Here is a 12,100-nt window from a genome sequence, read left to right as displayed (position 1 = left end):
TGAGAACACGAGAAGTGCGATGTTTGCTGGTAAAAATCTTCTCTTACTCGCATAGGCAGCATGACTTCTGCGTTAAGTGATAATTACTGCATGTGTGCTTCTCAGAAGAAAGATACAACCCCTACCAACAGTGGTCGTTTGCGTACCATTAGACAGCATCTCGACACGTTAAACTTTCTTAACGTCCCTCGCCCGCTAACGTGTTCGTTCCAATGTCGAGTTTGGAGCACTCACAGCTTTTGCTCTTCTTGTGAGCCTCTGTCGTGTTTTCATGTTTTGTTTGTTTGTTTTGTTAAAGTTCTTTGGTTTTGATCGTGTTTCTTGTCCTTCTCGTCTGTTTCCTTGCCGCTCTTTCTTTCTTTCTTTCTCTTGCGCTTTTTGCTCATTTGGTTTGCGCTCGGAGGAGCTACATTCATAGGCTGCTGCTTGCTGGCGCCCTCTGCTGGTCACTTGGTGTGCTGCGATGGTGTTGCCGCTCCCTGCTGGTTCTTCTGTTCTTGCTGTTTTACTTGCTGAATGATCTCCCTAATTTTCCGCTGGGCCGTCTGCCAATGAGACACAGAATTGAAGACAGTGAATTTTTTACATGATATGATAAATGAGATTAATTATTAAATCACAACTTAAAAGCCTGGAGTCACAATTTTAAATAAATTAAAAACAATGTTGCATAAAATCATACTAATATGATACCACTATACTTCATTTTAAAGAAACTGTAAAAGTTAAAAATTTTATTAAATCATCTGCAGATTATTTAGTATTAGCTGAGAAAGCTAAATGACACTGAAGATGGAGTTATAAGAAAAATGAATGTCCAGAATGCCTTGTATCTTAAAAGTGGTGATCAAATCTCAGGGCAAACAACTTAATGAAATTACTATAAATGAACAAGTACAGAATATTATTTATCATATAATAACTTATATGACTAACCAAAGTTTGGAGTCACTTGCCATAATGACATTTTTTGTTCATATACAAATAGCTTTACATTTACATTACATATCTACATGTTAGAAAAACTATTGTCAAAACACATTTTTAGCTGTTTTATATAATATTTTGAAAAAGGTGAACAAGAAATATGATAAATAAATACACTGTAATTTCCTATTTACATGTATTATGTAAATTTTATAATAATGCCATTCTTATCATGTTATACAGTTTTTTTCAGTCATTTCAGAATCACCTAAAGTCCCACTCCTCATTCTGGACTCATCTAAGATGCAGTTTTCATTCATCTTCCTTCTGTCCAACTACATATTTGAAAGCTGTGTTGTTGCACAGGACTAGCTAATTATTATTATTATCGTTCCAAACCTTTAAACAACAATCTATGTTAGTTATAATGAGAGATGTCTGTTATAAATGTTGTGACATCTGATGAGCACTAATAGCACAAATGACAAATTATCAATGAAACCAAATCTGTACTTTATGTTTACTGATGCACATCTGACAACTCTGAAACTAAATCTTAGGTTAAAAGAGTCATGTATGTACCTGACTGGCAAAAAAATGCCCAATAATTTTCACAAACACCTCATCGTTCTCGTCTGGCGTTTGGTCCCGTGGAACTATAACCTCAGCGCTTGTAAGGTTCTGCAATTCATTCACCTGAAATGAGGAGAGAGAGAGAGTGTTAGAGAAAGAGAGAGAAAGAGAGAGATAAATACTAACTCATTCACAATAAGGTGCATGGTGACAGGTCAACTAGAGACAGACACATCAGGATTATTATTATTATTATGTCAAATAAGGATAATTATTGTCACAGGATAATTATTAATATTATTATGTTTATGAAAACTGTAACAAAAAGTTAACGAGTAAAAAGATTTACTTGTTAACTGTAATAAAAATGCTAAACTAATATAAAACTATAATGTTTAGTGCAAAACAGACCAAAACAAAGTAGAATTACAGAAAAAATACTTTCGTTTTTGTGTTATATAGTTATATTTCTGTGTCAAACCTTGAACAGTCAGGAGATTGCGATGCCTATAAGTAAAGCTTGCAACTCAGACTGTAGTCTACTGTTCTATTACAGTTTCTGACCAAATATTCTCAGTGTTACTAATAACAAAACTAAACAAAAACATATTACTGCACTCTTAAAATAAAAAAGAAACTAAAGTTGAAAACATAAATAAACACTAGAGAAAAAGTAAAAATGATAACCCTGAGACAGACAACAACAACAAAAATCACATAAATGTTAATTAACTTTCACACACCGTTTTACCGCCCTTGCCTATAACTCGACCGGCAGCTGCTGCGGGGACTTTGATATGTGTCTCTAGCTTCACCTCCTCCTTAGCAGTGAAAAAATTCTCCTCCTTCAGCTTCCCGAATATCCGCCCCTGAGCCTGCAGCCAGAGAGCGAATAGTGCAGCAAATTAAATACACACTGTTTTCTACCTTTCTTCAAATGTAGCTGAACTGCCAAGACAATGTTTGGTGTCTTTATTTCAAAAATACAAAATTAAGTCTTTGAGACGGCTGCTACTGTTTTCAGCTATGCAAAATACCTTTGTCCATATTTATACATAAGAGTGTTATACAGTGTCAGAAACCACATAGGCAAGTCTATTTGAAATTACCACTCAAAACAGTCTGAGGTATGTGTGCGATGATTTAAACATGCAGTCCGATGCTAAATAGTGGCTATAAGCTCCATTTCTTATTGTTACTTTACCCTTGTAGCTCCAGTGCAAAACTAAAGGCACAAACTTCAGACACTAATGTCTTGGCTGATCATGTACATTTTGGGTAAAAGGGAAACTGAGTTAATGTATTTTTATTTGCCAAACTACTTTAACGAGACATTCCTTAGGCTAAAACGGCTGTATTAGAGTAGATACAACAAAATGTACATTGTGCAGTTCAGGAGTCCACTTATTCTACGTAGTTTTCCCTGATCCAACACCCATGATGCAACATTAGACAATCACTGGTGCCCTCTTGAGCTTAAATAGGTGTTGGAAAAGGGAAATGACAAAGCAGGGCAGTGGTTCTTCAAGACTACGACTAAAGACTCTCAGAGAAGAATGCGTCCTAAAGTGAGTGGAAAATGAAAGGTAAACGCAGTAAGTTCGCTTATTTTACCTTGAACTGGGCTTCAGGTGGGCCGGTGATGATGACCATTCTCTCAGGAGCATCAGGGCTGTCTGAAGGGGCAATCTGCAAGCACACATACACAACTTTTAAGTCTTCATTACTGAATTCAAAATGCAGCTACTCATTTGACTTACATGCAAAAAGCTCCTCTAGAGTGTTTAGATTGATCTGTCCCTCTGCAAAGATGCATGTAATCTTATCTGCATGGTGAAGGGCTCGCAGAGAAGGGGTTCATTGGTAAGCACAGATCACAAAGGCTCACAGAGGCCGCACTGTGCACACCTTCAAGCAAAAGCTGATTGGCTGTCGAGTCAGCCAAGAGAGTCAAACGAGAGTCAAACAATTCTCGAGCCGAAACAGAAGTAGCACAAAAGCAAAATGGAATAGTTTGAGAAACGACTGGCAGCAGAGTTGCGAGGTCCTCTTCATTTTCTGTGCATTCTGGTTTGGACACTCAGTGCTGACGTTAATGTTCCTTCCAAATATGCTGGCAGATATCTATGAGAACGTTTGTGCACAATGCCCACACAAAGTTCACAGATACCCAGATGCAGAAGTATAATTTAGCCTTTGCTGTTCGTCAGCGCAGGGCTGGGCCAAAACTCCTATTAACATACAGTGGGGTCCAAAAGTCTTAAAGCACGATAAAATGCCGGATTTTTTTCAGTTAAACCGTAAAATAAACAACACAAAGTTTTCAAATTTAAAATGCTTTTAAAACGTGAGTGATTTTCAAGTAGGGTTCATGTCTAAAGATACTGATAGATAGAGACAGACAGAAAAGGTAGACAGACAGGTAGACAAACACATAGAAAAAAAGGTAGATAGATAGACAGATAGACAGACGGACAGACAGAGAGACAAGTCTTACTTTAATGGAAGCCCCAGCGAAACGTGCCAGTTCCTTTATGTGTTGTCCTTTTTTCCCTATTAGAGCTCCTACTGCCTGAGTAGGGATGAAGAGATACACCACCTCCTGCTCCGGAGCCTGACATACACAAACACACACACAGACTCTGGTCACACCTCTTCATTAACAAAAACACTGAAGAAATCTAAGTTGTATGGTAAACTCTGGGCTTTAGACAACATTATTGGTACACTATATATAGGTATAAAAGTATTGTCACTCCTTCTAACCAGTGGATTCAGCTACTTTAAGGTGCACCCATCGCTGACTCAGGTGTTCAAAAAGCACTGACTAATAGAATGGGACGCTCTTGAGCAGCTGCACATGAGCCTAAGGTCACCTTGCCTAATGCCAAGTGTCAACTAGAGTATTGGGCTGTGGAGCAGTGGAACTGCATTCTCTGGGGTGATTGAGCTCCATCTAGTACGGTTGGGATGAGTTGGAGTGATCCAGAACTAATCATCCAACATCAGTACTTGAAATCACTAATGCTCTTGTGACTGAATGCAATCAAATCCTCAGAGCAATGTTCCAACATCTAGTGTAAGCATTCTCAGAAGAGTAGAGGCTGATGCTGCAGCAAAGGGGAGATAAACTCACTATTAATACTAGGGATGTGCATTCCAACTAATGATATTCAAGTAACCATAAGAGTTCATAAATAGATATCTGGTTTCCTGCAGAGAATGAAAAAATCAACGAAAAAAAAAGACTTACAATAGGGCTGGATTCATGAAAGTGTCTTAAGAAAGAAAATCTTTTTAAATGTGTGCTTTTTTCTTAATTTAATTCTTAAGAAATAATTTACAAGAAATTGTTTTTCTTCAATTAACTTCTTCAGAATTGTCTTATTTCCTTTTCTTAACTCTTTTCTTAAGAATAATCCTAAGAATAAGTGGTATTCTTGAAAACATTTTGTTCTTAAATGGTTTCTTAACATTGCAACAACCTCACACTCGTTTCAGGCTCTAAGGCTACGTTTACACAGCAGGTAAAAGTGGCCCAAATCCGATCTTTTCCTCAAATGTGACACAGATGTGTCATCTCTGTGGCAGTGTGAACAGCAAAAAACGCATTGAATCTGATTTCAATTCCGATTTGAGACGCTTTCATATGTGGTACTGAAATCCGATCCATATCCGATCTGCGGCAATGCCAGAAAAATTAGAAGAGACTCATCGAACCGCTCCGTGTTTGAGGTTTCGAACGAAACGGCCGAACGCGGCCGGAGGAGCCCGAGGCTGCAGCATCAGAGAAGTTTAAAGAATCCGAGGACACGAACCAAAGAAGCGGCCGTGGCCGAATAACGAGCCCTTTTTACGGCGAACTTGAACACACTGTGGGTGATGAGTCCAGCTGTCAACGACTGGAACTTTATACTCGCTCCTGTGATGCTGGGAAGACGGAACTGAAAGCTGTGGGAGTGACTGGCGTTCGCTGGCCGTCATGACTGTTTACCCTTGGATGAGCCGCCACGTGAAACATTGTTCTTTTGCGCATGCGGGTCGGTTTAGGAGCTGATCTGTTCAGACTAATGTCGCATACAGGACACATTTAAAAGATAATGTGAACAGCCAAACAAAAAAATCGGATTAGGTGAGAAAATCAGATCTGGGCCACTTTTACCTGCTGTGTAAACGTAGCCTAAGAGTTGACAAGGTGAGCATCTAAATTTATCACGCACGCTGCCTCTGGTGCTCCTGCCCATCCTCATTCGTCACCTCACAATTAGCGTATTTTCCAACGAGGATTTTTTTGTCCTGTTGGCTGTTTGTTCCACCATCACCTCTAGTTCTTGTTTACTAAAATTTAAACCAAATTAACAGTTAATACAAATACAAATGTATCTTGCATCATTTACTGTACAGTGTAAAAAGCAGCACAGTCAACAATGAAGATTTTCCTAAGAAAATCTTAAGAAAATAATTAAGATTATCTTAAGAGAATATTTAAGAACTTCTTAAGTTTTTTTCAAGAATTTCATTTAAGAACTTTCTTACAAATGTCTTAGTCTTTGCCTTAAGAACCTTTGCAAGTTTTTTCTTAAGAAAGCTTTCATAAATCCGGCCCCAGGATTGTTTTAGGTAACAGCACTGGTATTGCACAAAAATGTAGTAGCATGCAGACAAACACTTATTCAAAAGCAGCCGATGATTGCTAGGCTATCGTGTTGGACGAGTAACAGAGGCTGCCACTTCAGATGAGCTAATGAGCTAACAAAGCTAACCAGTGGCATATAAGATATGTGTTGACTTGTCTTCTACGCAAAGTATTTTCATCTCAGTGGAAGATGTGCCAACATGTTATTTGTCAGAGAAATATATATTCACTGTTTCTAGACCCAGCTAACATCAGCAACAGTCGCTAAAATAGATAGCAACAAAGCTACATCTGCCTTCTCAGTCATGTGCTTAACAGCGTGTCCTTAACAACGCGCTCAGGCCCAGACATTTGAGTTTCAGAATAAAAGTATAACATAAACACAAATACAAGCAAAACCATCATATTTCACTGAACTGCTGGTCTGTATATTTTCTGTCTTCCCGCAATGAAACATATCAAATACCTAAGTACTTATTTCAGTATTTGAATACTAGCACCACAAGCGGTTAACTGAGTACTCGAGTACCCGTGCACATCTTTAATTAACACCCTTGATTTCAGAGGAAATGTTGGATGAGCAGATGTCTACAAACTTTTGAACATACAGTGTATAATTAAAACGGGTAACCATCCCATCCCTTGTGTGGGGTGAAGGTTTTGATCTCTCAGCATTACCACAACTGTGTGCATGTGGTTAGCTGTTAGAACATTGCCTGCGTCAGCACTGCAAACTTGTACAGCATAGAGTGGGGCAATGAAAGCCATTACAGCATGACGAAGCATAACCAATAACCAGCCCCCTCACACACTAAAAATACACCAGGCACACACAGGTTTGTTTTCATGCGATATCAGGACATATGACCTCTATGTATTGTATATGTGTAAGCATTTATATTACATATTTATATATGGTTGATATCAGATGAAAATCTCATGTTTTTTTTTTACATGCGATCCTCATTGACCTGGGTTGTGTGTGAGTCATTCACTCACTCACTCACTCACTCACTCACACAGCCACGTTTATCAACACTGTCCACAAGAGGGAGCTACTGATACTGGCACACTAGAGAGAATTCCTGGTGGGTCACTGTGAGTGAGAATGTAGATCTATATAAAATGAATGGAGAGCACCCAGGACAAACAGGCTTTGCTGAGTGAATGCTGGAGAGAACATACCCGGACATGTTAGTGATCCACTGCATTCTCAGTCCTGGAATTTTCGGAAACGCTGCTGTCCCCTCAATAAAGAATAATGCTAACTATCAAGGAAGTTAAACCGTCATGGCTAGCTAGACAGATGGAGAGAAAATCTCTGAAAAGTTTAAGGTTAAGGGGGTATGTGATACCAATACGCAAAGAAATGAAGAAAAGAAAGTACGCGATTGGTTTGGATATCAGAGCGAGGAACCGCAGGGTTGAAGTGCAGATGGGGTAAGTTAGGGGTAACTGTAACTTTGATAACAAGCTTAGTCCAGGGTGCGTTGGTGGAGGTGCAAAGAAACAATGTGACCATAAAATACACAGGCATATTATAATGTGATCTGCTATGTATTGCACATACGAACAGCCAATTACACCAGCCAAGTACACTTCCTTTTATCTACACTCATTGTCCATTTGATCAGCTCTGCTTATCATATAGGAGCACTTTCTAGTTCTACAACTACAGATTGTAGTTAATCTGTTTCTCTGCATACTTTATTTGCTCCCTTTTACCCTGTTCTTCAATGGTCAGGGCCACCACGGAGCAGGTATTATTTGGGGGAAGGTGGATAAGTTGTGTGAAAAAGTGATCATTTTGAAGATACAGGGTTTTTGCTCTGACAGCACTGATATTCAAAGTATCTACATGTAATAAGACATATCTTAGGCTCAATCTAGACCTAACTCTAAATTTAACCTCAAACTATAAGAAATGGTTTTGTCTTTCCAGTTTTAAGTCAAGATCACTTTGTTGGTCCAGCAGGTGAGCCCTGTTTTCTTTTACTACAAGGTCAGGACTTTTCATTCTTAAAAATGTATGGGGAAGAAAACACACACACACACACACACACACACACACACACACACACACACACGCACACACACACACAGCCCATTTATTACTGCAATTTATGTGTTGACATAAGCGGACGCGCCTCCTGTAATTTGTCCTGGCAAGTAAAAATTAAAAAGGCAGCTGATCGGAGGTGTTGACATGTGGAAGAGAGAAACAGTCAGACCTGTTCTGTCCTGCTACTTTTTCACCTTCACCATGTGTTCCTCTCAAAAAACAACCTCCTCAGTCTTCCTCCACCTACTGTAGTTAGACTTTAGTGAAAAAGCAGGGCTGTAAACAGCGAACACTGAAATGATCCGATTATAATTCTTTAGAAAATTATTCACTGCATCATAAAATCTAAAACTGGATTTGATCAGATTGTTCAGTATGATTCACAACTCTGCTTAAAAAAGTGTTTGCACAAAACGTGACTGGAGGAACTACTTACACTGTACTGGAATACAGACAATGAAAACAATTCCCCCCAATACACTGTTTGAAAATAGCATGAATATTATTATAAACTATTACAAAGATCTAAAACTCATGCAGCTGAATCGCCACCATAAGACTGATGCATCACAATGCAGTAATGCACTACAGGCCATGCGTTACAATGATGACAAATTAAACAGGTGTTGCATTTAGCTAAATGGCCGAATCATGGATTTTTTAGTCATGCTTCAAATGACAATGAAAACGCAGAAGACCCTCGATCACCTGCCGCTGCCGAGTGTACGTTTTAGAGGCAGCCGACAAACAGAAATGGCTTTCCTTTTGGGTTTAGCCTTAGCCTAACATGGTCACAAGTCCTACTGCCACACTTTCTCATGTACTGCCTGAGAAGCTGCCTAACTCCATCAGCTTCACCTGACAACGCTGCGGGGCCTTGTGCGCGAAGTAAGTCGTGGATAAGCTGGTACCGAAGCATTAATGCCTGTAATATTTTCCAGATTCCAGCAGAGTCCGACGGTCAGAGGCATGAGTGTACATGAACGTGCGAAATTTCAATGGAGCTGAAGTTGTTTTATTCGAAATTTGCGTTCCACCTTAATTGCTGCAGCATTCAGAAACAATATGGAACAATACGTAGATTCATTTGCATAAAAAGGTGAAGGGACTTATATCAGAATTGTGAGACACTGGTATCCTACAAAAACAGGTTTACTCGAGCCTCTAAAATGGTTTCATTTGACTTTCACTATCTCACCATCAAAAAATGAAAAATGTGCTATCATGTCATCTATGAATTTTACACCTGAAGGGAAAGGGCTGCAGTTGTTGTTAATGATGAGAGATGATCATAAGGAAAATACATGAGACTTACCGTTTGTTGTAGGGGTAAAGCGGGAGGAGCTCCATACAGACCCCCCAGTGCTGATGTGTGACCCTGTGGCGAGACAGAGGATGTGGTGTAACACAAATATGTAGACTAAACAGCAGACCCCAACTGGAGCTAAACCACATGACCAAACACTGTTATGTCATTGTGGGCCTCACTGTCCATCCATCAGCAGTAGCATAAACACACACACACACACACACACACACACACACACACACAACAAGGCAAATGCACTGACAGCACATACACAAACAAACTCTCCACACACAAATCAAAGCGTGTGTTGAAGAGCAGCATGAATTAGAACAAGATGAGTCACGCCTTAAAAAGGGGAGACAGGGGGATTTTCAGCTGAGTTTCCTGCTAATACACACACACAGGGCATGACCCTACGTGCCCCTCAGTAAACTCCCCCCCGCTATTAATGTGGTGGATCTTCCTGTAAAGTTTAACCATAACAAATGATTCAGCCATGACTAACCTCCTCTGCCCAATCTCTTCACTCACGCATTTACAATGACTCAGACACTAATGTTACCAAACCAGAGTGTTACCAAACACGCAGACACTCCACAAGCTCGCCTACTAGACTTCACCACAGCCTAACAAACCCCTGCTTTTGGGTTAGGGGGCTTATTTGGGGTAGATGGGCTTCTAATAGTAGTAACTGATTTTCATATATGTATTCATCACTGTTACTCTGATAGGCCTCTAACAACAGTCTTGAGTTAGCACTGGGTAATTGAAATACTTCTGTCATCAGTTGTCACCGGTTGGTTAACCACTAAAAATCCCAGGCTTATTACATACTGAGGCTTATTATTTAGTAACTACAGGGACTTCAATGCAAACTAGTAGAGCTATTCCTAGGTTACAAAATTGTGTAATAAAACCCACCAACGGGCCGTGGCCATTTAACAGGTCAATATAAATACTTCTGTCATCGGTTATCATTGCTTAACCTAAATGCTTCTATAACTGGTTATCATTGGTTGATCTACATACTCCTATCACTGGTTATCATGGTTAACCTACATACTTTTATCACTGGTTATTGTTTGTTAACCTACATACTTCTATCACTGGTCATCACTGGTTGACCTTAATACTTCTATCACTGGTTATCATTGGTTAATCTACATACTTCTATCACTGGTTATCACTGGCTAACCTACATACTTCTGTCACTGGTCAACCTAAATACTTCTATCACTGGTTATCATTGATTAACCCACATACTTCTATCACTGGTCATCACTGGTTAACCTTAATACTTCTATGACTGGTTATCACTGATTAAGCTACATACTTCTATGACTGGTTATCACTGGTTAACCTACATACTTCTATCACTGGTCATCACTGGTTAACCTACATACTTCTGTCATAGGTTATCACTGGTTAACCTAAATACTTATGTTGTCCATTATCATTGTTTAACCTCTTAAAATCCCAGGCTTATTACATACTAAGGCTTATTATTCAGTAACTACAGTGACTTCAATGAAAATAGGATGAGATATTCTTAGGTTACAGAAGTGTGTAATAAATGGCCATTTAAGGGGTTAATCAAATATTTCTGTCATCAGTTTTCATTGGTTAATCTAAATACTGCTGTCATCGGTTATTTCTGGTTGAGGTAGATACGTCTATCATTTGTTATTTTTGGTTAATGTACCAGTGGAATGACATGTAATATGTGTAAAGTGTGTAATACTGGACAATGCAATAAACAGACAGTAAGTATAGAATAAACAAGAGACACATTAGTGTACTGGTGCATAGACAGTGTGTGTACATATGTACAAAATGTGCAAAGTGTGCAAAAATGTGTAGGTCCAGTGTGTAAATTTACATGGAGAGAGTTTGAAAAGATAACAGTGCAATGTGCATCTAGTCTGAGTAGTGTTTGCATTCCTGATCTGGTGGGATCATGGCATATACGCCTTGAAATGCCCCTTCTTGCGTTTAGTTTTATTCAGTACCTTTAATCACTTCTCACTAGTGGTGCATAGCACACTCAGCACAACTCTGCTTTGTCAAAATATGTTTTACATGGCAAATTTATTCATTTTAAATAATATGAAACAATATACAAAAGAAAATACACGCAAATTATGATCCTATGTCGAGTCTTATGTTTTTTTTTAATAAATAAAAAGGTGTATTAGGACTCACCATGAAGGGGTTGTATGTGGTGGGAAGAGGGGCCACTCCTCGAGGCCCAGCAGCTGAAGACAGGACGGGCAGAGCCGAGGAGAAAATCCCCAATGCACTCAGATTCAAACCTGGGATCAGATTAGTCTGCAGCTAGAATATGAAAGAGAGAGTGAGATCACTAAAAAAGAAATGTTTTTTCTATTGTATTCACAGTCTGAGAGACCTAGCAGTTCTTTCCCAATTTTGTGTAACAGCTACTGTGTGCCACTAGAGGGAGCCGCTCGACAAACCTGACTGCTTGTTTGGTTTTTAAGAGCTGAAAAGTCCATCCGAATTCACTTCAGTTCAAGCTAATCTAACTTCACAATCAGAGATGTGTAAAGGCCATTTTGCTTATACCTCATTTACC

The 12,100-nt window shown here is 39.2% G+C and overlaps 1 protein-coding gene across 1 annotated transcript in view; it reads right to left on the bottom strand.

Annotated features, from left to right (window-relative positions):
- Positions 1-237: 237 nt before the first annotated feature.
- Positions 238-12,100, bottom strand: part of igf2bp2b (insulin-like growth factor 2 mRNA binding protein 2b) — a 66,095-nt gene continuing 54,232 nt past the window's right edge. Inside the window, exons 10-16 of the mRNA XM_036564901.1 lie at positions 11,710-11,841; positions 9,514-9,576; positions 3,998-4,114; positions 3,115-3,189; positions 2,244-2,375; positions 1,510-1,623; positions 238-545 (exon numbers count right to left, since the gene is read on the bottom strand). Of these exons, the coding sequence (XP_036420794.1) occupies positions 447-545; positions 1,510-1,623; positions 2,244-2,375; positions 3,115-3,189; positions 3,998-4,114; positions 9,514-9,576; positions 11,710-11,841 (732 nt within the window). The 3' untranslated portion in view covers positions 238-446. The remainder of the gene's footprint in view (positions 546-1,509; positions 1,624-2,243; positions 2,376-3,114; positions 3,190-3,997; positions 4,115-9,513; positions 9,577-11,709; positions 11,842-12,100) is intronic.

The sequence above is a fragment of the Colossoma macropomum genome, unplaced genomic scaffold (assembly GCF_904425465.1).
Source record: "Colossoma macropomum unplaced genomic scaffold, Colossoma_macropomum, whole genome shotgun sequence".
NCBI classification, from domain to species: Eukaryota; Metazoa; Chordata; class Actinopteri; order Characiformes; family Serrasalmidae; genus Colossoma; species Colossoma macropomum.
Note: the sequence above shows the minus strand (reverse complement) of the source record. Positions and strands in the feature narration are given on the sequence as shown.